The sequence below is a fragment of the Notolepis coatsorum genome (assembly GCF_963971535.1).
Source record: "Notolepis coatsorum genome assembly, chromosome: 17".
Lineage (NCBI taxonomy): Eukaryota > Metazoa > Chordata > Actinopteri > Aulopiformes > Paralepididae > Notolepis > Notolepis coatsorum.
The window spans coordinates 81947322-81974530 of record NC_140181.1 but is presented as its reverse complement, the minus strand read 5'-3'; the positions used below and the strand labels follow the sequence as shown (position 1 = coordinate 81974530).

The following is a 27209-nucleotide window of genomic DNA, read 5'->3' as shown; positions in this document are numbered from 1 at the left end:
TCTACCTGTCCCCATCCTACCTGTCTCCATCCTACCTGTCTCCATTCTACCTGTCCCTATTCTACCTGTCTCCATCCTACCTGTCTCCATTCTACCTGTCCCAATCCTACGGTCCCATCCTACCGGTCCCCATCCTACCTGTCCCCATCCTCCTGTCTCCATCCTACCTGTCCCCATTCTACCTGTCCCATTCTACCTGTCTCCATCCTACCTGTCCCCATCCTACGGTCCCATCCTACCTGTCCCCATCCTCCCTGTCCCCATCCTACCTGTCCCCATCCTACCTGTCCCCATCCTCCCTGTCCCCATCCTGCCTGTACCCATCCTACCTGTCCCCATCCTACCGGTCCCCATCCTACCTGTCCCCATCCTCCCTGTCCCCATCCTACCTGTACCCATCCTACCTGTCCCCATCCTACCCGTCCCCATCCTACCTGTCTCCATCCTACCCATCCCCATCCTACCTGTCCCCATCCTACCTGTCCCCATCCTACCTGTCCCCATCCTACCCGTCCCCATCGTACCTGTGAGTTGTTCTGGGTCTCCGTGCAGTCGGTCTCCTTCAGCAGCGTCAGGGCGTGGCTAATGCCGCCACACTGCTGCACCTCCTCCTTGTTGGCCTGGTGTTAAACACCAGGTTTCTCAGGGCAGCAGCTGCACTCTGGCTAACGTCACTGTTGGGACTCTGGAGCAGGGACACCAGGAAGGGGATACCCCCCAGAGTCAGCACCTTGAGGACAGAGAGAGAGACAGGAGACAGGGAGACAGGGAGACAGGGACAGGGAGGGAGGGAGGGAGGGAGGGAGGGAGGAGGGAGGGAGGGAGAGTGAGATAAGGAGGGAGGGAGAGAAAGAGGGAGGGTGGGAGAGAGGATGGAGGGAGGGAGGGAGGGAGAAAGAGTGATAGGGATGGAGGGAGAGAGAGGGATGGGGGAGGGAGAGGGAGGGAGAGAGTGATAGAGAGTGAGGGAGGGAGGGAGGGAGAGAGAGAGATGGAGAGAAAGAGGGGAGAGAGGGAGAGGGGAGAGAGGTGGGAGGGAGGAAGGGATGGAGGGAGGGAGGGAGGGAGGGAGGGAGGGAGGGAGGGAGGGAGGGAGGGAGGGAGGGAGGGAGGGAGGGAGGGAGGGAGAGAGAGGGAGAGAGAGAGAGGGAGGGGGAGAGGGAGGGAGTGAGAGAGAGAAAGGGAGGGAGAGAGAGGGAGGAGGGAGGGAGGGAGGGAGGGAGGGAGGGAGGGAGGGAGGGAGGGAGGGAGGGAGGGAGGGAGGGAGAGACAATACAGTTAGTTTTGGCGGTCTGGTTCTAGTCTAAATGACAATACAGTTAGTTACAGTTACTTCTACTCGTAGGGGTGCTCCCTGCTGCAAGAGGTTAACAACTTACACAGAAGACGAAGCATAAGAGTGAACTGGAACTGAACTGCAGGGAGCACTGTGGAACGAATCCCCGACAGGGAATGTACAAGAGTACAACACTTGGTAGTCGCATACAATACAGAGTAGAACCCAAGCAGGTGGAGGCGGGGTGGGTGGGTGAAGACCTCACTCGCAGGCACTGGCACTGGAAATAGGGGGACACTGAGACTTTTTGTACCCCCACTTTCAGGCCCGAGTTGGCCTGGCTCAGAGACTTGGCCTTGTTCGGTTTAAAAGCCGTTTCCATCAAGGGTTCGTGTCTGTCGGGACGGGTTTCAGGAGTGGGCTTATCACGAACGATCTACTTTACATTAGGAGCAGGCATGTACATCGAAACAGGCACAGAGCCAGAACTGTATCAGCAGATATTCAGCCCCTGTGCGTTGCGTTTGTCTGCCATTGCTTGTAAAAACGAGAAGGAGGCAGTAGTAATTATGAATTCACTATTGTTGGACATGCATTAGCAATGTTCTACCAAACTGTGCCGATGTCGAATGCCATGGCTGAGCGGAGTTGCTCAACCCTCGGTCGACTGAAGACCCACCTTCGCTCTACTGTGACCCTTCAGGTCCAACGCCTCAGCCACCTGCTTTCCCTTCACAGCTGCAAAATGCGTTGGACCTGAACAAGGGTGTTGAAAAGCTTTTGCTTTTTCAATTTAATCTTTAATCTAAACACATGCTCGGGTGAGTACTGGCCTATCCTAGTCCCTAAATCAAACACACCCGCACTTTACTCTGTGTCAGTTCAGTTGTACCTCTGTGTAACCATAATTATTAGTTACCCTGGATGTAGTTTAACTACTTTTTCATTATGAAGTAGCTAGTAGTTAAACTACAGTTAAAGTAGTTTCCCCAACTCTGTGGTCCTTAACCTTCTGTCATGTGGCAGTGAAAGGGGTTAACAATCAAGCATCTATAGTGTGTAATGAACAGAAGGCCACGCCCCCCTCAGCCTACCCCTCAGCCTACCTCGAGTTAAACATCTATAGTGTGTAGTGAACAGAAGACCACGCCCCCTCAGTCTACTGAGAGTTAAGCATTTATAGTGTGAACAGAAGGACACGCCCCCTCAGCCTCAGCCTCATCTAACCTCAGTTAGATTCAATTAATAAATATTTCATTTGATTGGTTACCATAGAGCATTTCTTTTCACAATGTGAAAAGGTCTCAAATTGGAGCCACATTTGATTTAGAAAAGGCACTTGATGAGAAAATGTCGAGATGATTTTAAAGAAAGCAGAGATCAGCACCATGTTAGTGGACAGCTCCTCCCACCTGCAGTGTTTTTCTACTATGGTGCCTAAGACTTGGCGTCGATGTCACAACATGTCAGTTCAAATAAAAAATTATTGTAGGCAGTGGCACACAGTTAATCTGAAGATATAGGGTGCTGGTGCTTGCAAGTACAGTAGCAGCAGTGTGTGTGTGTGTGTGTGTGTGTGTGTGTGTGTGTGTGTGTGTGTGTGTGTGTGTGTGTGTGTGTGTGTGTGTGTGTGTGTGTGTGTGTGTGTGTGTGTGTGTGTGTGTGTGTGTGTGTGTGTGTGTGTGTGTGTGTGTGTGTGTGTGTGTGTGTGTGTGTGTGTGTGAATGGGGCAGTCTTTCAACAGAAAGCCTCCTCAGTGTAGGTGGGACGACGGAGCGCCGGCTAAGCAGTCACAGCTCCATGCATGACTTGAGTCCTTTTATCAAAACATAGAAAATTAAGCTCAAAGCACTCTTTAGAGAGAGAGAGAGAGAGAGAGAGAGAGAGAGAGAGAGAGAGAGAGAGAGAGAGCGAGAGAGCGAGAGAGAGGGAAAGAGACAGAGAGAGAAAGAGAGGAAGAGAGAAAGAGAGAGAGAGAGAAAGACAGAGAGAGCAAAAGAGAGAGAGCGAAAGAGAGAACAATGAGAGAGAGAACAAATGAGAGAGAGAGAGAGAGAGAGAGAGAGAGAGAGAGAGAGAGAGAGAGAGAGAGAGAGAGAGAGAGAGAGAGAGAGAGAGAATGAAAGAGAGAGAGAGAATCAGTTAAAGGAGAAAGTGAGATGTTGCATAAAGCACCACTCCTTGGTGATGATGATGACGGGGTCGGTACCGACCCCTTTTGACCTTATTAAATTATATGCATATTTTTATGAAGATGCAAAATAATTTGTGATTTTAAAATCAACCGTTTTCAAGTATTATCATCACTACTATGTCACAAATACATGTAGAATGTAAAACGTTAGGTTGGCAATAGTTTAGCAATAGGTTAAAAGTGTACTTATATCATTTTAAGTTTTCTATTTGCGATCGCCAATTTGACCCGGAACCGGAAATGGAAATGTTGAACCATGGGAATTGAAGCTTTTTTGCGGCCATTCTGTAGAGGAGATCGCTAGCTATCTGCCAGCGTTGGAATTTCTCCGATCTACACATCCTGGCAAGTTCTATGGGGGTTCAAAGTTCAGTGTTCTGAATGAATTATGTCAATAATTGTTATGATTCGCGATAATAAGCTACAAAAGGTAACGTTTTTGACAAATATTGAAACGCAGTCAGTTTCCCCACACTATTGTTACCATGTAGGAAGAATTAGATCTGAAATTAGTTTCAAAATGGTTACACTGTGGGGGAAATAAAATAGTAGTCGATTACAGTAAATATCAGTATCTGTTATTATGCACGCCTGGTGATACTATATCCAAATTGAACTCGGCCATTTGAAAGATACTATATGTATATATATATAAATGTGCGAATTGGCTATAATAAGGTAATGTATAAGCATATATTCTATATTCTATAATAATATTTCAAATTGCATTGGTCCGGATGGGAGAATTCAGTACTGTATATACAGAACCTTCAGTTTGATCATCTTCCCTTTATTAATTTCCTTAGATCTTTTGTACACATGATCTCAAGAGGGTACTGAAGTTTAAGTTTGGTCATTATTATCATGGTTTTATTCACTGTCAAAGATGAAAAGAAAAATCATAATTCATATTTTTCTTTGTTTCATCACAATTTAAGCAAGCCTAGTAATAGACACAATATTTCTGACACTGAGAATACATTCATTGAGGTCCATAGATGTTCCTAGATACCAAGAATATGCAAATAGCCCTTGTAGAAGTGGAGCAATATTCCATTTACCTAGATATACATTTTATGCAGATTTTCACCTGGGGTGGAACAGGTTAAAGGAGAAAGTGAGATGTTGCATAAAGCACCACTCCTTGGTGATGATGATGATGCTTGGGTAAATAGAATAAAGCAAACATAGGCCTGAAGTTAAACAGACCATGAAGATACAGGCTCCTCCCACTCCTTCAGGGCACGCTACAGTCTACCAACCAGAGGAGAGACAGTAGTGTGTGTGTGTGTGTGTGTGTGTGTGTGTGTGTGTGTGTGTGTGTGTGTGTGTGTGTGTGTGTGTGTGTGTGTGTGTGTGTGTGTGTGTGTGTGTGTGTGTGTGTGTGTGTGTGTGTGTGTCCTCCCAGACCTCCTGCTTGGCGCTCTCGTCCTTGTAGGTGGCGTGTTGGATGAAGGAGGCTCCACACAGCTGGTAGTTGTCTTCTGTGTTGGACAGGAACTCCACCGCCTCCTTCAGCGTCATGTCTGACATGTTCACCACTTCATTCACACTGGAGTTCAGAAACATAGAAAACAATGCGCTTAGTGAACCTACCTGCATGGGACAACTACGGGGGAATTTGTCTCGGTGGCAGTTGGCGCAGTGACATTCGACAAGTTACCCGATTAACACATTGACCGCCAATCACGTTGTACGACGGGCTTGCTGGTCATGCGAATTCTGCCAAGCCACGGCGTACGACGTTATTGAGATCATATTTCATTTTTTTGCCATGGTATTCATAATTCCGCCACCCAGCCTCTGCTGAGACAGTGGGACTCTGCACAACAGTGCAACGCTTCAATACCGCCGCCTGGTGGATGATCGGGCGAGTTACAACCGGAAATGGATCTGGTGATCTCGGAGCATCTGGGAAATCCGTCCGGCAGTCACATATTGTTGCGGGACTCTAGACACACATTGGCAACAAACGGCAGTTGATAATCTATATATGCGTTTATGCCTTTAACTCACGTTCTAGGAATTACTGCAGAAAACGATAAAAACATACTTATATTCTAGACGGTATTTTCGGAAGAATCTATGAATGAAAAAGTATAACGTTCCTACATCCTGAACGATAGATAATCGATGTTGAATGGGCCATAGTAATGTCAATTTAGCAATACAATTAAAAAAGTTATAGCCCTGCAAAGAAGGTGAACATCTCCATAGGCTTAGACTGGTGGCAGTGATCATACATTGATGGATAGAAGCGTGGCAGTCAATGTGTTAAGGCGAGACAGCATTAACAGTGTAGCTTGAAGTGATCCAGATGAGTTGGACTGATCACACGACAACAGAGGAGCCACACTGAGTCTTGAAGAACAAGGAAACAGGATTCGTGTCAGCACACTGGCATGGGTGTGTCGGCTGGGCCCGTTTGGTAATGTTATGCCTGCAAGTGGGCTGGCGCAGCTGGGGGAGTAGTGATAGAAAGCGGCATCCTATTTCTCCAAAAAATTACTTTGTTTTATTTTTATCTCTCATATGCACTAGTTCTTGCACTTCTGACCAACGTACACAGATGCGACAGTACACAATTTGTGCTGACAGATTCCGTAATATGACTCAGATACCTTGTTCTGACAACGACAGTAAAGGAGAGGGCTGTGGGAGGGAGGGAAAATACTTATTATTTGGGGGGGAGGGGAGGGGGGTCTGTTATATTTGAAAAAATTGTAAACTCCATTACTGTCACTGTTTTCCTTTTTTTCCTTTTATTGTTCTCCTCGGATAAAGAGGCCAAATGTTTACAATCTACATGTCCTAATAGACCTGTCTCACAGGAGGGGGGAGGGAGGGGGAAAATGGGGAAAAAACTCTGTTAATTGAAAACTGTTTGTAAAACTAACAAATGGAAAAAAAAATTATATATACATAAAATAAAATAAAATAAAATAAAATAAAATAAAATAAAATAAAAAAGGCGGCATCCATTTTGGCTGTGAATCACGCCTGCTCAGACCATGTCTAATAACAGACGCTGGCACTCTGAGCCGAGCTATTTCCATGACGCAGCTTAGGTGAGGGCGTGTTGGAACAACTGTCCCAATTCCCACAAACTGTCTCATGGATGTTAAACAATGTCATTGAGAATTTTATAGGGGTGGTAGGGGTAGCATTTTCCACCATTGATTCACATTAATTAAAAAAATGCATCAACGATGAATGAATGGCTAACTGATAGATAGATAGATAGATAGATAGATAGATAGATAGATAGATAGATAGATAGATAGATAGATAGATAGATAGATAGATAGATAGATAGATAGATAGATAGATAGAGAGAGAGAGATAGACAGACAGACAGACAGACAGACAGACAGACAGACAGACAGACAGACAGACAGACAGACAGACAGACAGACAGACAGACAGACAGACAGACAGACAGACAGACAGACAGACAAGACAGACAAGACAGACAGAGTTCTGCATTATTATTATTATTATTATTATTATTATTATTATTATTATTATTATTATTATTATTATTATTATTATTATTATTATTATTATTATTATTATAAATTAAATACCAGTATGATCAATCCAGCAGAGTTCTGTATTATTATTATTATTATTATTATTATTATTATTATTATTATTATTATTATTATTATTATTATTATTATTATTATTATTATTATTATTATTATTATTATTATTATTATTATAAAATGAAAGACCAGTATGATCGGTCCAGCAGAGTTCTGTATTATTATTATTATTATTATTATTATTATTATTATTATTATTATTATTATTATTATTATTATTATTATTATTATTGTTATTGTTATTATTATTGTTATTGTTATTATTATTATTATTATTATTATTATTATTATTATTATTATTATTATTATTATTATTATTATTGTTATTGTTATTATTATTATTATTATTATTATTATTATTATTATTATTATTATTATTATTATTATTATTATTATTATTATTATTATTATTATTATTATTATTATTATTATTATTATTATTATTATTATTATTATTATTATTATTATTATTATAAATGAAAGACCAGTATGATCGGTCCAGCAGAGTTCTGAGTCCATTCCCTGACAGACAAAAACATAAAGATCCATTCACTGACAGATGGTAACAGAGTGCATGGCATGGTGGAAGTTGAAGCTTCTTAAACAAATTGCAGTAAATGTCCCGCCAGGCGCTCCGCTCATCAGCTGGGAGGAGACACTCAAACACAGGCCTGAGCCCACTTGGATTACTTTAATTGGATATGTTGTTTATTTAGTTTGCTCCAAAACCTCCAAGCCCTGTGGGCCCAAAGTAATGTTAAAGCACCGCTGCCTGTGAGCATAACTTGACCTGCTAGCAAGCAGCGTATGCTAGCAGGACTAACCAGTTACCTTGGTGTGCTCTGAGTCTGAGAGATTCACTGTGTGGCTGCATTAATTTGGGACGGATCTACACTATGCTGTGTTTAAATTTTAGTAGTGTGTGTAGCACAGACGCTTTGACAATGCTACGTCACAAACCTACATTTGCAAAATGGTTTCATTCATGAATAATATGACCTCTGCCCCCCGCCCCAGCAGTTTGGCAGCTCTAAGGACAATTTGATAATATACTGTACATAAAAACAACGTTATTTACATTTGACCAATTAAATATACTAAAAAATTTATTTAAAAAAAAATATATATATATATTAAAAGTAGAATCTGTAATGCCAAAGTGCAATAACAAGCAGGGCTCTTTTGCCTAGAGGTCATCGTTTGCCGGCAATACAGATTTGACCTTTAACGGCAATTTCGGTGGATGTTGATGAACTACATTTGAAGACACTGAAACAAGTCAACTCACGTCTGTTGCTGCACGGTTTTGGTCTCGTGCTGCGATTGGACAGAGAGCGGCCGTGGGGCGCGCGTGGTAGTGGTGGTGACCGTGTGAACGTTGCCGTTGCTCACGGCGCTGTTCCTGACGATGCGAGACTGGGACTGAGAGTGGAGCGTGTGTTGGCTCTGGGAGGCCTGGACTTTGGCTCTCTGGAGAACAGAATGACATTGTTTTATGACACCAATAAGACACGTACAGTGTTACACACAAATATCAAGTTCAAGTTTTCAAGTTTTGTAATATGGTGAGTTAAAAGCAGAAGCTGTCTGTGTCTGTCTGTCTGTCTGTCTGTCTGTCTGTCTGTCTGTCTGTCTGTCTGTCTGTCTGTCTGTCTGTCTGTCTGTCTGTCTGTCTGTCTGTCTGTCTGTCTGTCTGTCTGTCTGTCTGTCTGTCTGTCTGTCTGTCTGTCTGTCTGTCTGTCTGTCTGTCCGTCCGTCCGTCCGTCCGTCCGTCCGTCCGTCCGTCCGTCCGTCCGTCCGTCCGTCCGTCCGTCCGTCCGTCCGTCCGTCCGTCCGTCCGTCCGTCCGTCCGTCCGTCCGTCCGTCCGTCCGTCCGTCCATCTATCTATCTATCTATCTATCTATCTATCTATCTATCTATCTATCTATCTATCTATCTATCTATCTATCTATCTATCTATCTATCTATCTATCTATCTATCTATCTATCTATCTATCTATCTATCTATCTATCTATCTAGTTATCTATGTTGTTATCTATGTTGTTATCTATCTATCTACGAGTAAACAAGGTCCAATAAGTTCACACAGAACAACCAACACATATGTTATATGTGTAAATGTTACTGTGAGTAACCTCGTAAACTGCAAAGACAATTATCTTGATTTATGTTGACAGAAGTAGCGGCTCACCATGATGAGTGAATTGGCTGGAGGGGGTGCGGCAGCGAACACTGGAGCCAGGTTGGAGTCACTCCGGCTGGGCTTCAGGCCGTTGGGTGGCGTGGGCCAGGTGGAGGAATTGAAGCGCTGTTCCCATTGGCTGGAGCTGCTGCTGAGATGCCGCCCCATGGTGGAGTGAGAGCGACCTTTCTGGAGCTGGAGACAGAGAGAATCAACGGTCACCCCATCAACATGGTGGACATACGTGTCTCTTAAAGGAACACGCCAACATTTTTGGACACACAAACACACACACACAAATTAAAAATTCCTTCTTGTTTTGCCAAGGAGCTGTCTTTCCAGAATAGAGCTGGAATCTCTTGAAATGCTACAGAAGAATGCCTTTCTTTCAGTGGGGCCTTGAGTGATGGGCCATACCGCGGCCAGTGAATGACAACACCCCCCTCTCCCTCCCATCCATTGTAGTCTGTCAAACTTTCAGCTACAAACAAAACACATCAAAATGACTTGCTCCTACAGCTACATTGTGTGGATTTCGGCAGACTGGGTTTATCAAAGATAAGATAATGAATGGGGCTCTGATTTTGTGAGCTTTTAATCCTCATTTGGGTGTAAGAGCTCACATAAACATGTATGGCCTCACAAAAACTATTGATCATTCATTGTCTATGGACCCCAGATTTTGAATCCCATCACCGATTTGAAGGTTCTCACTCCAATTTCTAGCTTTGGGAGAGAGTGGTGCGTGTTCACAAATACTGACTGAACTGTCCTGGGGCACAGGAAGAACATACTGACTGAATTGTCCTGGGGCACAGGAAGAACATACTGACTGAACTGTCCTGGGGCACAGGAAGAATATACTGACTGAACTGTCCTGGGGCACAGGAAGAACATACTGACTGAACTGTCCTGGGGCACAGGAAGAACATACTGACTGAACTGTCCTGGGGCACAGGAAGAATATACTGACTGAACTGTCCTGGGGCACAGGAAGAACATACTGACTGAACTGTCCTGAGGCACAGGAAGAATATACTGACTGAACTGTCCTGAGACACAGGAAGAACATACTGACTGAACTGTCCTGAGGCACAGGAAGAACATACTGACTGAATTGTCCTGGGGCACAGGAAGAACATACTGACTGAACTGTCCTGGGGCACAGGAAGAATATACTGACTGAACTTTCCTGGGGCACAGGAAGAACATACTGACTGAACTGTCCTGAGGCACAGGAAGAATATACTGACTGAACTGTCCTGAGACACAGGAAGAACATACTGACTGAACTGTCCTGAGGCACAGGAAGAATATACTGACTGAACTGTCCTGAGACACAGGAAGAACATACTGACTGAACTGTCCTGGCTGAGACACAGGAAGAACATACTGACTGAACTGTCCTGAGACACAGGAAGAACATACTGACTGAACTGTCCTGGGGCACAGGAAGAACATACTGACTGAATTGTCCTGGGGCACAGGAAGAACATACTGACTGAATTGTCCTGGAGCACACGAAGAACATACTGACTGAATTGTCCTGGGGCACAGGAAGAACATACTGACTGAACTGTCCTGGGGCACAGGAAGAACATACTGACTGAATTGTCCTGGGGCACAGGAAGAACATACTGACTGAACTGTCCTGGGGCACAGGAAGAACATAATGTGAATTCTTGGTTGGAACTGCCCTTTAATATTGGCCAAACAGACAAGAACATAACCTAAATTACTGTGTGCACACCTCAAGACCCCTCTAAATCAAAAAGAAAGAAAGAAATAGAGAAAGAAAGAAAGAAAGAAAGAAAGAAAGAAAGAAAGAAAGAAAGAAAGAAAGAAAGAAAGAAAGAAAGAAAGAAAGAAAGAAAGAAAGAAAGAAAAAAAAGAAAGAAAGAAAGAAAAAAAGAAGAAAGAAAGAAAGTTAGCTTTGCATCCACAACTGGTAAGTCTTTCATACAACTTAATGTCCTTACTATTCTTTTAATGTGGACACACTGACTCACTGCCTACTGTCAGAGAGTTTCATTGACCAGTGTAGCAATGTAGTGCATTCTTAAAGGAACACGCCAACATTATGGGAAATTAGCTTACTGTAAAAAACAAAGCATGACCAGGAGTCAAAATAACAATGATTATAAATTATTATTATTTGTTTTGTTCCCATCTTTGATGGTGAATAACACCATGCTAACATTGACCAAAAGTGAGAAATGTCACTGAGCTCATTTAGCACCTTTCTCGAGCTGGAGACAGAGATAATCAACGCTCACCCCATCAACATGGTGGACAAGGACATACCACATGTCTCTTAAAGGAACACGCCACAAATGTTGGACACACACACAAACACACACACACAAATTAAAAATTCCTTCTTGTTTTGCCAAGGAGCTGTCTTTCCAGAATAGAGCTGGAATCTCTTGAAATGCTACCCAGAATGCCTTTCTTTCAGTGGGGCCTTGAGTGATGGGCCATACCGCTTAGAGGCCAGTGAATGACAACACCCCCCTCTCCCTCCCATCCATTGTAGTCTGTCAAACTTTCAGCTACAAACAAAACACATCAAAATGACTTGCTCCTACAGCTACATTGTGTGGATTTCGGCAGACTGGGTTTATCAAAGATAAGATAATGAATGGGGCTCTGATTTTGTGAGCTTTTAATCCTCATTTGGGTGTAAGAGCTCACATAAACATGTATGGCCTCACAAAAACGATTGATCATTCATTGTCTATGGACCCCAGATTTTGAATCCCATCACCGATTTAAAGGTTCTCACTCCAATTTCTAGCTTTGGGAGAGAGTGGTGCGTGTTCACAAATACTGACTGAACTGTCCTGGGGCACAGGAAGAACATACTGACTGAATTGTCCTGGGGCACAGGAAGAACATACTGACTGAACTGTCCTGGGGCACAGGAAGAACATACTGACTGAACTGTCCTGGGGCACAGGAAGAACATACTGGCTGAACTGTCCTGGGGCACAGGAAGAACATACTGACTGAACTGTCCTGGGGCACAGGAAGAACATACTGACTGAACTGTCCTGGGGCACAGGAAGAACATACTGACTGAATTGTCCTGGGGCACAGGAAGAACATACTGACTGAACTGTCCTGGGGCACAGGAAGAACATAATGTGAATTCTTGGTTGGCACTGCCCTTTAATATTGGCCAAACAGACAAGAACATAACCTAAATTACTGTGTGCACACCTCAAGACCCCTCTAAATCAAAAAGAAAGAAAGAAAGAAAGAAAGAAAGAAAGAAAGAAAGAAAGAAAGAAAGAAAAAGAAAGAAAGAAAGAAAGAAAGAAAGAAAGAAAGAAAGAAAGAAAGAAAGAAAGAAAGAAAGAAAGAAAGAAAGAAAGAAAGAAAGAAAGAAAGAAAGAAAAAGAGAAGAAAGAAAGAAAGAAAGAAAGTTAGCTTTGCGTCCACTACTGGTAAGTCTTTCATACAACTTAATGTCCTTACTAGTTACTATCCTTTTAATGTGGACACACTGACTCACTGCCTACTGTCAGAGAGTTTCATTGACCAGTGTAGCAGTGTAGTGCATTCTTAAAGGAACACGCCAACATTATGGGAAATTAGCTTACTGTAAAAAACAAAGCATGACCAGGAGTCAAAATAACAATGATTATAAATTATTATTATTTGTTTTGTTCCCATCTTTGACAGTGAATAACACCATGCTAACATTGACCAAAAGTGAGAAATGTCACTGAGCTCATTTAGCACCTTCTTCAGATCAAGTGTACTAAAGATCTAAGCAAATGAACAAAGGGCAGATGATTTACAGGGTTTTTTGTTAAATATGAAATATGGATATAGAATATCAGGCCTATAAATTTGCTTATTATGGCCAAGTGCCAAGTCATACATCTATGGATGACTTGGCAGAGTTATTAAATCTGGATTTAGTACCACCAGGCGCCCGATATAGGGCAGCAAAGACCGTGAATGAAATATACTGTAAGTACAGTTACTTTTGTATAATGTCCATAGCTCTGCCAATTTTTACCAGATTGAGATGCGTTTTACCAGATTGAGATGCGTTTTACCAGATTGAGATGCGTTTTACCAGATTGAGATGGCTCGCTGATAACAAACTATCATTACACCTGGTTAAAACAGAGTCCATTCTCTTCGGATCAAATAACAAACTCAGAGCAAGACCGACGTCTTCTCAGTTACAGTGGGTGACAATATTGTCACAAGGAAAGATGAAATTACATACCTGGGTTCCATCCTAGAGGCAAATCTTTCCTGTGACAAAATGGCATCCAATGTAATAAAAAAAAGTCAACCAACAAACTAGATTCTTGTACCGGATCTCCTCTCTGGTAAACAAGAATACCCTGAAGACTCTGGCAGGAGCACTCATTCAAGGGTACTACGACTATGCTTGCACCTCATGGTACCAAAGCACCTCAAAGGCGCTAAAAACAAGATTACAAACATCACAAAACAAACTGGTCAGACTACTACTTGACCTTACTCCTAAAACCCACCTCACTCCTGCCCACTTTGACTACCTAGGATGGCTTAGAGTAGACGAGTACAGCAACTTGCAATGGGCCTGGTCTACAAGATACACTACACCACACAGGTACCCATGTACATGTCAAAATACTTCCCAAAGGTCAGTGAATACCACGCCCACAACACCAGAGGGAGTTCCACAAATCATGTGCAACCCAGGTTCGGCAATTATGCCACAACAATGTGGAACGCCCTACCCACAGCCGTAAAAATGTGAATCCCTACCCACATTCAAAAATGCTCTTAAAGAGCACCTACAGGAGGCTGCAATTCGAAACAGGCCACTGTAAATGTAAATATTCTATTCTATTCTAATATACAGTTTCCTCCCCATCATATGTATATATTTTCTGTTAGGATCTCTGGGTAACAGTACTGTATATTTGCATATCGTATATGTCACAAATCACCTCCCGACCTAGCTGACGCACCCCCCAATCTCCGTGCACAGATTTTATTTTTTATTTTATCTCTTCCCACGGCGACTATGGATAGGGAATTTCTTTATTTAATTAAAATGTTCACGACAACATGGATGCATGTACTCTGCCAGCATGTTTAATATCCATAATACTAAAGGTTTGACTAAGATTTTTATGAAATTTTATTGTAATTTCTTTTTTTTTTACCACCATTAGCCTTTTCATGTCACGCACCACCTAGAGGGCGCTCGCGCACCACAAGGGGTGCGCGCACCACAGTTTGGGAACCACTGCTATATACTATACAGTACAATGCAGAAATGGGATGAGGTACAATTTAGGTACAATTTACAGTAAGGTGTAATGAGGTATGGGTTGTAGTGCAAATTATTTGCCAATAAATATAAAGTGTGTTTAGGTGTTCTAAAGTGGGTGAAGTGGGTGCAGCAGTGAGTTGTTTGTTTAAAGTGAGTGTGTGCGTGTGGATGTGTGTGCTGTGAGTGCATTTGATGGTTGTTACGATTGTTCATTGTTCAATCATTGTTCATTGAGCATCCTGATTCTGCAATCTGTTAAATAAAGTTTTCATTCATTCATTCATTCATTCATTCATTCATTCATTCATTCATATACAACGATTTCATGATGGCGTCATGAACTTGCGTCTAAATCATCCGGTTTTCGATGCAATGTGCAGAGATTTTTATAAGCTCATATTTCACTAATAACACTTAACACTTTGATCGCCATGGTTAAATTCATAATTTACCATCCCTAGCCAGCTCTATTTGTCTATGGAGAAGTTCCCCTTCTTTGCAGGGCTATAACTTTTTAAATTCTATTGCTAAATTGACATTATTATGGCCCATTCAATATCCTATATCCATTGTTCAGGGTGTAGCAACGATATACTTTTTCATTCACATATTCATACTAAAATATGGTCTAAAGTATAAGTATGTTTTTATCGTTTTCTGCAGCTTTCTCCAGAACTTGATTTATAGCTCCAAATGCATTATATTGATGATCAAATACAGTTTGGTAGCGATCGGTGCCAGATGAAAAATTTCAACTGGAGGTACTTCTAGAAGTTACTACGTATCATCTGATATTGACCGGATGGGCGAGGGGGCGTTTATAATTCCGTGGGCAACGTTATACCATTCATCTAGTGTGGGTCATATGATCATCAGATCAGTTAGTATAGAAGACGTTAGAAAATAACGTTGAAACTCACCGTATCTTCCTCGCGCCGTTGGACGATCAGCTTGGAGTAGACAGTTTTCAATTATGGGATGTTGATCCTGATGAACCATTTCCAGGTTGTATAATACTATATACGTCCAAATAACGTTGTTTATTGAGTTAGGGCGAGCGATTGATTATCCAGTGTGTTGAGATAGAGTCCTGCTAATGATCGCGAGTGCCCAGACAAAATATGGATGAGCACTTCCTGTTTGACGAGTCACTTCCTGTTGGCGATCTGCCGATCGGCCACCAGATGGCGCTCTTGAACCGCTAGAGAGTTGAGTGGAGATCAGCAGTATATCAGGACCCCGGAGGAGAAATATGATTTCGATCACAGATTTTTGAAATATTGACATCAAAGACGAGTTACGGCGTCTTCGGCAGAATGAGCATGACGAGGAATGACGTCTAAACACGTCATCGGCGATTAAAGTGTTAAAATCATTGCTAAACAAACGTAGTGCTGAAGATATACACTTTGACTGTTGTTTTGATAGGGTTAGGGTCTTTACGCTTGGCTACATTTGAAAAAGAAACACAACATCACTTAATACGAACTATATTGATCTATTTGTGACGTGAAATAGATCTCGGACCGGTACCGGGCCGATCGGGCTTAAGAGGTTAAGATAAAAAAAAAAAAAACTTAAAAACTCAGTACAGGCAAGGGTATCAATAGTTAAGATGGATGTATTACCAAGAATCAACTTCATCAGCTCAATGCTACCGTTACCCCCTCCAGAGGGCTACTGGAAAAGATTACACTCCTCCACATACAAATTTATTTGGAATAACAAACCACCTCGCATAAAAAGATCCACCGCACAGAGAAATAAAGCAGACGGTGGCATGGCAGTTCCAGATTTTTTACAATATTTTAAGGCTTTCACATTAAGACCATTGACAATATGGTTTGATCCCCAGGCTTTGGTATCTTGGAGAGAATTGGAAGAAAACATAGTAGCCCCACAGAGACTGAAGGACATAGCACACACTAAACTTCCAATCAAGCACTGTGAGCGGAAATTTGGCCCCATAATTACCCATGCAATCCGCGGTGTAACTGAGGGGTACAATTCCCTGACTGTATTGATAAGTATGGTATCATTAAACCACTACCGCTTTATGTACTTTAACTACTGGCCATACAGTACACGATATCTAAATATGATGAACACTTTCCACAATGAAATTGGTTCCAGTCAAAGGTAATAATCAAATATTTAATGGAGCAAAAGGTACATAGAATATTTATCTTACATTTATCATTTGAATGCACTTGTAAGGCAAATGAGTACTCGTAGGCAAATCAACACTGAATGTCCAATCTCTGGTTACGCAGGAAGCAAGTATACAACCTGGCTCTTAGGGAATTATATCTATGGTACACTTAATGATATAGCGGGATATTCTGGAGGGGGTCCTCCCGGTTGTAAGCCGGTAGGGGGGGTAGGAGAGCCGTCGGTAGTAGACCGTCTGGTCAACGATATCTAGGGAGACTTCAAATACAGAAGACAGTGCAATAGACTCTTGATCCGTAGATGAATACACCTTGGTTCTCTTGTAGGCTGTAGCTCCACAATGAAGAAGAAGCTAGGCGACCTCAGTCTCTCTGAGCGCCGACTCAACTTGACTCCTCTCGGGGGTAAATCCAACACTCACAGGCGTCGGCGATTATCCGCTCCACAAATCACAGTACCAAAGCAAATATATATTCCAGCCGCATAGGGCTCAGCAGTCGTCGGGTAGGTAATCCAGTGTACATGTCCCTCGGTCCTCGCCTAGATCTCCTCGGATGAAAGCGCCATGTGGTCGGCCCAACCTGGATAAGACTCTAGATAACACGAGGAAGCGTTGGAGATGCTGGTCACTTTAGAACTCTAACCGCACGATGCACCATACACGATAGACTATTATTACTTGATAGAAATACGTCGCACTCGACGGTACAGTGCCAAACTCTGACAATTCAGTTATTAATTCGCACGAGGTCTCAATGCTATTCTAAGGCCAAACAGGCCATACTTCACCGCACGTCGTATCGTGGGTGAGGCTTCACGTTCTGTTACTAAGTTGGGAAGAAGGGTAAGAAGGGACTTCTACATTTACTTGCGCCATATTTATATGCACGGTGAACAAATAGTGCCACTCTCATTTCGGTAGCCGTATCCCTGAGCGGAGCCGGGGCTAGTACGGACATGTCTCGTCGGTACCTTTGAACTTGACGCCAGGGGGTGGTCCCCTGGCGCCTGGTCCTTTGTCCAATAAGAGAATGAACTATTATGGGCTATAGTAGGCTAAAGGGATATTCCGTGCATATGTACAAGGAATATACAAGGGATATCAAACGACATACAAATACTATTCAATATATATCCATAAATAAATATATATATTCGGTTTAATCTGATCCTTCGTAACAGCCGCCCCCTAATTAGTCCCACCTAATTAGCTAAGCAGAGACAGATTAACCGCACTGTCCACTACTCAATGTCCGCTGTGAGGGTCAGTCAGTTCACAAAGTCATGGGGTCATGGTCGTCATCGATAGTATCGGGGAGCCTTGGCAGTTCTATTAGCCTCGCCACGGGTCGGGTGTAGGTCCGCCCTTGGACGAGCACTTCAGCTGCTCGGACCTTTCCATCGGCACCGGTGATCACTTTGCTTACGCGGCCAGCCGGCCACATAGCTCGGGGTAGTGACTGGTCGATAATCATGACGACTGTTCCTTCTGTCAAATTGTCTCTCTCTTACACCCATTTCTGGCGGGTCTGTAGAGACGGTAGGTAGTGGAGTAGGAAGCTGTTCCAAAACTTGTCAGCCAATACTTGACTGTACCTCCACATTCTTCGGCCGTTCGCTTCTTCAGGCCTGTACATTGTCTGGGGTAGCGCGGGGTCCAGCCGCCCCATCAAGAGTGTGTTGGGGGTGACTGGGTCGACATCTGCTACATCACTTGAGACGTAACCGAGGGGCTTTGAGTTCAATACTCCCTCGATCTCCATGAGGACTGTCATTAAGACTTCTTCCGCCACGGTCTGGGCCCCAAGCACGGCGTACAGGGCTGTCTTTATAGAACGTACTTCTCGTTCCCAAGTTCCACCGAAGTGAGGTGCGTTCGGGGGATTAAACTGGAAGTCAATCTGGGATGGAGCGAGGTGGGTCTTAAGTTCTGGGCCCATAGCTTGGAAGCTCTCTCTCAGCTCTCTTTCTCCGCCTTTGAAGTTTGTCCCGTGATCAGACAATAATGTAGACGGTTTTCCTTTCCGTGATGTGAATCTTCGGAAGGCCATAAGGAATGAGTCTGTGCTCATGGTTGGAAGGAGTTCGATATGTATCGCTCTGGTGGTCATGCATTTGAATACAATACCCCACCGCTTCTCGGTTCCTCTTCCTTTCTTTATATACAGCGGGCCGAAACAGTCCATACCGGTGGAGTGAAAAGGCTTGTCGCCGAGTCGGAGGCGACAGGGAGGTAGGTCAGCCATCCGGGGTATACTGGGCTGGGCTCGCCACTTACGACAGTCTAGACAGGTTCGCTGGAAGCGCCGCACTGCTTCTCTCCCTTGCAGTATCCAATAACGACGTCTGATCTCCGCGAAGACTCTCTCTGCCCCTGCGTGGTGCACATCCTCGTCGTATTTCTTTATGATCAGCTCTGTGACCTTGTGTCGGCTGTTCAGGACTATCGGGTACTTGACGTCATCCGGTAAGTCTGGGGCTCTCCGCAGACGACCACCCACTCTGATGAGACTATGGGCGTCGCTCTCGGGGGCTAGGTGGAGCAGTCTGCTGTCTGATGGGACGGGCTTTGCTCCCTGTAGACAGTCTAGCTCATCGGGGAACGAGTCTCTCTGGGCTCGTTGTAGTAGAAGAAGTTCTGCTTCTTCGTAGTCAGCTGCTGAAATGTCAGTCGTGGGCTGAACCTCTGGGTGGTGCCACAGAAATGTCTTTAGCTGCGCACTCTGTAGGGTGAGGCAATCGTCTATGTCGGGGTCTGTGGAGAAGAGTGTGTTCAATCCACAGAACATAGGTTTCTTGTTTTCGGCCTCCTCTTTACTCGCCTCCCGTGGGGTGGGTGTAGGCCACTCTTCTTCGGGGAGCTTGAGAAACTCTGGTCCGTCACTGTAGAGGTTGTGACGGGTGAGGTCATCCAGGGACATTCCCCGGGTGATGACGTCAGCTGGGTTGTGTTTGGTGTCCACATACCTCCAGCTCGCTACTTCTGTTAACTCTTGAATCTCGGTGACTCTGACTCCCACGAAGACCTTGTATCTGCACGAATCAGACCGGATCCATGTGAGTACTGTCGTGGAGTCTGACCACAAGATTGTTCTTTGCACCGGGATGGTGAGTTCACGTTGGATTAACGTGGCGAGCTGCGCTCCTGCTAGGGCTGCGCAGAGCTCTAGACGCGGGATAGATTGTTGCTTTCGTGGGGCTATTCTTGAGCGAGCCAGGATGAAAGCAGTATGTATTTCTCCTCCCTCCTCTCGGGCACGCAAGTAGGCCACCGAACCGTAGGCTACTTCGGAGGCGTCGCTGAATACGTGCAGGTCCATCTTGCATGTCTCTGGCCTCACTGTGGGTGGGAAGTAGCTGCGGCGTATGTTAACACCTGGGAGTGAGCGGAGTTCCGTCTCCCACTCTCTCCATGTGGATGCAAGGTGTTCGGGTATGGGATCGTCCCAGCCCTGGTCCTTGTCCCATAGCGCTCTTACAATCATCTTTGCCCTGGTGGTGTAAGGTAGAATACATCCCAACGGGTCATATTGTCTGGCGAGTGTTCTGTATACACTCCGTCTGGTGGTCGGTATTGCCGTCGACCTTCCCTGCTCCTTGGTCAGGGGTTTGTGTCTATAATGGAGCGAGTCTGTTTTGAAGCGCCAGACTAGTCCTAGTGTCATTTCTTGGGCTTCTCCTGGGATGGTCGCCATCCAGGTCTCGCTGCTCGCTGCCTTGTCCTCGGGGGAGAGGCTGCGCAATACTTGCGGGTCGCTGCTGGCCCACTGCCTGAGATCAAAGCCGCCTTTGATCAGGGAGGCGCGGAGCTTGAGTAGAAGAGCCTCGGCTTCTTCTGGCGTCGAGACGCTTTGTAAACAGTTGTCCACGTAGAAACTATTTGTCACACTTTGTCGGACCTCTTCATCTGCTGCTGGGTCCTCTGCGACGTGTTTTTGTAGTGCAAACGTAGCACAGCATGGGCTGCATGTGGTTCCGAAAGGGAGGACTTCCCATTGATAGATGGCTGGGTGCTCATCTTCGATCCTCTCTCTCCATAGGAACCGCAGCAGGGGCTTGTCCTCCTCCACTAGTCTCACCTGCAGGAACATCCCTTTGATGTCGCTGCTGATAGCCACCTTGTCCTGGCGGAAGCGTAGTAGCACGCCTAGTAGAGAGGGGCCGAGTGTTGGGCCGGGCAAGAGCTCTTTATTCAGATTTTGTGATCCGATCTGGTAGCTGCAGTTAAACACAATACGATCCTTGCCGTTGTGGTGGACCTTGTGGTGCGGCACGTACCATGATTCGGTCGTCTGATCGGCCTCTTTAATGTCAATTTTCTTTATGTGTCCCGCTGTGATTAGCTTGTTAATCTCAGCGCGGTACACAGTCTCTTGAGCGGGGTCTTTGGCTAGGCGCCGCTCTGTGTTCAATAGATACCGCTCCATCGCTTCTTTTGTGGCGTGAAAGGTGGGCATTCCCTCTCGCCTCAGGAGTGGAGTTGCGTATCTCATCACTCCGTTGACTGTGACTCTCTTTGTCCCTTGCTCGAGGAGGGCTATAGCGTAAATATCTTCCTTAGAACGAATGTCTTTCTTTTCGTTCTTAAAGGGCATTGTCTCTAGTGTCCATAGCCTCTCGACATGCTGCAGGAGAGTGGTGTCTTCTTCTGTCACTCTGGAGTGGAGGCAGCTAGTGGCTGCTGTTCGGTTAAGAGACTTGGCGAGGGGGCCTTGTAATGTCCATCCTAGGCGGGTCTCGACTGCTGCAGGACAACCTCTGGGTCCTGTATGGACCCGGTCTATCGGGACTATGAGGTCTGCATGGTCGGAGCCTATCAGCAGGGTCGGGGTGGCACCGTCTATGAGCGGGATAGGTAGTTGACGCAGGTGCACATATTTATCCATCAGCTTGGCGATGGGGTAGGTGTACTGCGATAGTCCTATTTCTTGGCTGGTGAAAGCATTAGTAATCCTATACCGTCTCTCTGGCTGCCCGCTTGCTGCGATAGTGAAGGAGACATTCTCGCCCTTTATCGTCTTTAGATCTCTTCTTATTGTCCGAATCGTCATCTGGTTTTCACTCCCCCGCAGCCCCAGCTGGGCCGCAGCGGACGCGAGGAGAAGGGTCTTCTCTGACCCGTCATCAAGGACGGCGTAAGTGTCCATGACCTTATCTTGGTAACTCAGTGTTACGCGGACCACCTTTAAGAGCACCTGGGCGCCCCCGCTGCTAGCGGGGTCAATGTACATAACACTTGCCTTTGTGCTGCTGGATGGTGCAGGCTTTCTTCTGTTACTGTCGTGTAGGACATCTAGGTGGGCTCCGTCACACCGACTACACCTCTTCTTTAGGCGGCACTCGGCTGCCATGTGACTGCGCGCACATCGGTAACAGCGCCTGTTGGACTTTATCCAGTGACTCACTTCTTCAGCGGTCATCTTCTTGAACAGGTCACATTGTGACAACCAGTGTTCCTTTTCGCAGTACGGGCACACCATCTTCCACTTCTCTTTCATCGAGGGCGTACTGTGGTTCTTGCTGCTCGGTACTGATTCTGATTGGTGCATGACAGTCACCAATCTTCGGCCATCGTTTGCTCTCCTAGGTCCCTCTCTGGAGCTTGGTGTGCTCCGCACGAACGTATCCAACCGTAGGCTGCTGACTTCTCTCGCCAGGAAGTCGGCTAGGTCTAGGAGGGATGGCTCGGGACCGTTAGGATCACGGTGGTCTCTTTGCCGCCTGAAGCGCTCCTGTCGGGCGGGCGGCAGCTTCTCTAAAATCCTCTCGACATTCGAGTTTGCGTATAGTTCGTGCATACCCTTTTCTCGTTGCGCCCCCAGCATCCCTACCAGGGATTGTACTTTGATAGACAGGTCGTCTAGTGAGCGATTGTCTGTTGCTGGGGGTAGGCGGTCAATATGCCTTATCTCTTGTATTACGTAATCCCATATACGTCCATATCTTTGGTCTAGTGCTGCTAGAGCCGCGGTGTATGGGGTCGTAGAGGTGGCATAAGCTAGCGCTATGTTGTGCGCTCTGGGCACTTTCAGGTGCTTCAATAGGATAGCATACTTGTGGCGTTCATCAGCTACATCCACCATCATTGTCTCTAAGCACATCCGTAGCTCCGTGTACTGTGCTCGGTTCTCATGGGTGAAGTCTGGAAACGTCGGTGTGCCAATGTATGACGCCGGGGATGGCTGGCACATCGGTGAGCGTTGGAAGAGAGGCCTCCTAGGCGAGTCTCCTCTTACGCCTCTCGGTGGGCTGGTACCGGCAGGGTACCATGGCCCGCTGGTCCAGGTGCTATTCCTCGGGACTGGTCGTGCGTCATGCTCACCCGTGAATAGAGTTGGGGGTCTGTAGCGCAGAGCCGCGGGGGTATAGCCTGGGCTGTACTGGACCTCCTGGTCCTGTGGAGTACTGTGCTGCTGTCGGGCTTGACTCTCCTCCTCTCCCTCTTCTTCCTCTGTCAGGTCATCTAGATCCTGTAGTCGTCTATTTAGCCTCTCCGCGGTGTACGCCGTTCCTTCCTTGTAGCTGGGTCTCACTGGGACCGGTCGGGGAAGGGGTTCGGAGGGGGGTATAGGCTCTCTCTGGTGGTCGAGTTCAGGGTCGCTTGATCGGTTAGGGGAGGGTGCCCTTGACCCGTGTCTTGACGAGGCCCTGGAACCCCTTGTGGAGGGAGGGGGTGTTGCCCTGGCGATCAGCTGCTCCATTAGCTGCGCTTGTAATCGGTCGCGCTCGGCTTCGCGCTTGGTGAGAGCGATGTCGCGCTCTGCTTCTCTTTGGGCACCGGCAGCGGCGCGCTGGGCTTCGGCGGCGGCGCGCTGGGTTTCGGCGTGGTCTCTTACCATATTCTCTTCCGTCTGAAGGCGTCTCATCTCCAGACGTATACGCTCTTCGTCGCTCCGTTGCTGCGCTTGAATGCGTTCTCTTTCCATGGAAGAATGTTCGCGCTCACTAAGCGTCTGTGCTTGGAGCCGATCGCGCTCTGTGGAGGCTGCTAGGCTGGCGAGGAACGCCTGTGCCAGCATCTTGTCCGCCTCGCTGGGGGAAGACGCTGGTTGAGGTGATCCGCTCCTGGCAGTACTCGTTGGGGATGCGTTCTCCTGCGGGGAGTCCTGGAGCTCTATCTCCTCGGCGCTCTCCTCATCTTGTTCCGTGCAGAGTTCCATCTCTGGAGGGTTGTCTTCCTCCCGGAGCTCTCCGGGGACTACTTCTTCGGTCTTGGCGGGGGGTAAAGTCGTGTCAGTTCCCTCCTGGTCCCCACCGTGAGCTTGGTCAGTTACATTAGAACCCACTAGGGCCTCTGTGGTCGGGGTATCCTGGTTGATAGGGTCGGACATAATTTTACTTTCTACTTTTACCGCGTTTACCGTTTGTAGAAGGCTAGGTAGTATACTGGCAGCGTAATCCTCTAAGTACTGAGGTGGCTGCCGTCTACGCTGCGGGCGTTCTACTTTAGGAGGACCGTTTCGTGGAGTGTTCATCATAGGCCATTTCAATATTAATACCACTATATTAATATTACACTAATTACCATCCGGCTCGAAGGACCAATTGTAACTGAGGGGTACAATTCCCTGACTGAATTGATAAGTATGGTATCATTAAACCACTACCGCTTTATGTACTTTAACTACTGGCCATACAGTACACAATATCTAAATATGATGAACACTTTCCACAATGAAATCGGTTCCAGTCAAAGGTAATAATCAAATATTTAATGGAGCAAAAGGTACATAGAATATGTATCTTACATTTATCATTTGAATGCACTTGTAAGGCAAATGAGTACTCGTAGGCAAATCAACACTGAATGTCCAATCTCTGGTTACGCAGGAAGCAAGTATACAACCTGGCTCTTAGGGAATTATATCTATGGTACACTTAATGATATAGCGGGATATTCTGGAGGGGGTCCTCCCGGTTGTAAGCCGGTAGGGGGGGTAGGAGAGCCGTCGGTAGTAGACCGTCTGGTCAACGATATCTAGGGAGACTTCAAATACAGAAGACAGTGCAATAGACTCTTGATCCGTAGATGAATACACCTTGGTTCTCTTGTAGGCTGTAGCTCCACAATGAAGAAGAAGCTAGGCGACCTCAGTCTCTCTGAGCGCCGACTCAACTTGACTCCTCTCGGGGGTAAATCCAACACTCACAGGCGTCGGCGATTATCCGCTCCACAAATCACAGTACCAAAGCAAATATATATTCCAGCCGCATAGGGCTCAGCAGTCGTCGGGTAGGTAATCCAGTGTACATGTCCCTCGGTCCTCGCCTAGATCTCCTCGGATGAAAGCGCCATGTGGTCGGCCCAACCTGGATAAGACTCTAGATAACACGAGGAAGCGTTGGAGATGCTGGTCACTTTAGAACTCTAACCGCACGATGCACCATACACGATAGACTATTATTACTTGATAGAAATACGTCGCACTCGACGGTACAGTGCCAAACTCTGACAATTCAGTTATTAATTCGCACGAGGTCTCAATGCTATTCTAAGGCCAAACAGGCCATACTTCACCGCACGTCGTATCGTGGGTGAGGCTTCACGTTCTGTTACTAAGTTGGGAAGAAGGGTAAGAAGGGACTTCTACATTTACTTGCGCCATATTTATATGCACGGTGAACAAATAGTGCCACTCTCATTTCGGTAGCCGTATCCCTGAGCGGAGCCGGGGCTAGTACGGACATGTCTCGTCGGTACCTTTGAACTTGACGCCAGGGGGTGGTCCCCTGGCGCCTGGTCCTTTGTCCAATAAGAGAATGAACTATTATGGGCTATAGTAGGCTAAAGGGATATTCCGTGCATATGTACAAGGAATATACAAGGGATATCAAACGACATACAAATACTATTCAATATATATCCATAAATAAATATATATATTCGGTTTAATCTGATCCTTCGTAACACGCGGGAAACACAAAAGAAATATCCTAACCCTCAAAAATGGCATAATCACACTCCCATATTCAATAACAATGCACTCTTAATGGGAAAACGTCCTATAAGATTCCCTATATGGGAAGAGCAAGGCATACACTCATTAGGGGATATTTTTAATAACCAGGGCTTCTGTAGTTATGGAGAAATATGCACAAAGTTTAACCTCACCGAGTCCACATGGCTTTTTTACATACAGTTACGCCTATGTTTGAAGTCTCACGGTGTTCCATTACACATACCAGTTGAACACCACAGATACCACAAATTTTTCTATGAAAGAGAAACATTGGGAGGTTTTGTATCAGGTTTTTATTATCAATTACTAACGTCCTCGTATGAAACCCTTCAACTAGACACTGTCTGGAGGAGGGATATTCCAGACCTGGAAAGTGACTTTGATTGGCAAGAAGCATGGGCAAATACGGTCTTACATCAAGGAACCCGGACCATCAACAAATCAATCTTAACTATATTCACAGGACATACTTGACTCCTATACGACTGAACAGAATGGGCCTGAAACAGGACTCAAAATGCTCCCAATGTACAAATGGAGACGAAGGGACATTTATGCACATATATTGGGACTGCCCACCAGTTAAGGCATTCTGGAAAGAAAACTCGTATCTTGGAATATACCAGTACACCCCTCTGTATTGCTTTTAAATTATGTTTTTGAGTTTGCAGTAAATCCACAGCTAAAGAGATTGGTCTTATCGGGTATCACAGTAGCTAAAAAACTGATCGCATCACGCTGGTTTCAACCGGAAAAAATGTGCCGGAAAGTTTGGTCTCTTACATATCTCGATGTGATATATCAAGAAATATCTACAGCAAGAATTCTGGGTCTCAACGAATCCAAAATGTCAATGTGGGTAGAAGTGGTGGAGAGAATAAAAGCTAGCTTATAATGGTAGTGTCTGGTTAGGAGTGAGGGATAATGGAGGTACTATCCAAGGAGGGGTCCGGGAGGGGGGGGTTCGAGCTGGAGCATATGTGTGTAGGGTTTTAGAAAATAGGTATTAGGGGTATGTCCTATATAAACATTTATATAATTGTTAATTTCGCTGGATATACACTGTATACGGTTAAAATGTTATTATAGACTCTTTTTTTTGTCTTGTTTCTGTACTTGCATGTAATTTTAACCACCTTGACTGTTAGTTTCATTATGCATTATGTGTTGAGTACTGACTTTTAATAATTTTTGTTTTGCAATAATAAAAAAAATATATAAAAAAAAAAAGAGGTTAAGATAAAAAGTTTCCTCTCTGTGCGTTCAGTAGAAAGCTGTCTGGCTGCATATTAGCTTAGCACAATGAATGGAAGTGGATGTGAAGCGGCTAGCCTAGGTGTTGGCCAACTAACACCTCTCTCTGAGTTTTAAGCTAGCTAGCTAGCTGCTTATCATCCACTTCCATTCATTGTGCTAAGCTAGGTTAATGTCCAGCCGCATAGCTTTCTAGTGAACACACAGAGAGGGAATTGGTATCTATCTTCTTGTCTGACTCTGGAGAAAATGGTAAACGGATTCCCCATAA

At 45.3% G+C, this 27209-nt stretch overlaps 1 protein-coding gene across 1 annotated transcript in view; it reads right to left on the bottom strand.

The window, feature by feature from the left end:
- The window catches only part of pkp1a (plakophilin 1a), an 85010-nt gene that overhangs the window by 24887 nt on the left and 32914 nt on the right, over positions 1-27209 (bottom strand). Inside the window, 6 exon segments of the mRNA XM_084334093.1 lie at positions 525-536; positions 539-626; positions 632-730; positions 4881-5022; positions 8367-8548; positions 9272-9457. Coding sequence (XP_084190219.1) covers positions 525-536; positions 539-626; positions 632-730; positions 4881-5022; positions 8367-8548; positions 9272-9457 — 709 coding nt within the window.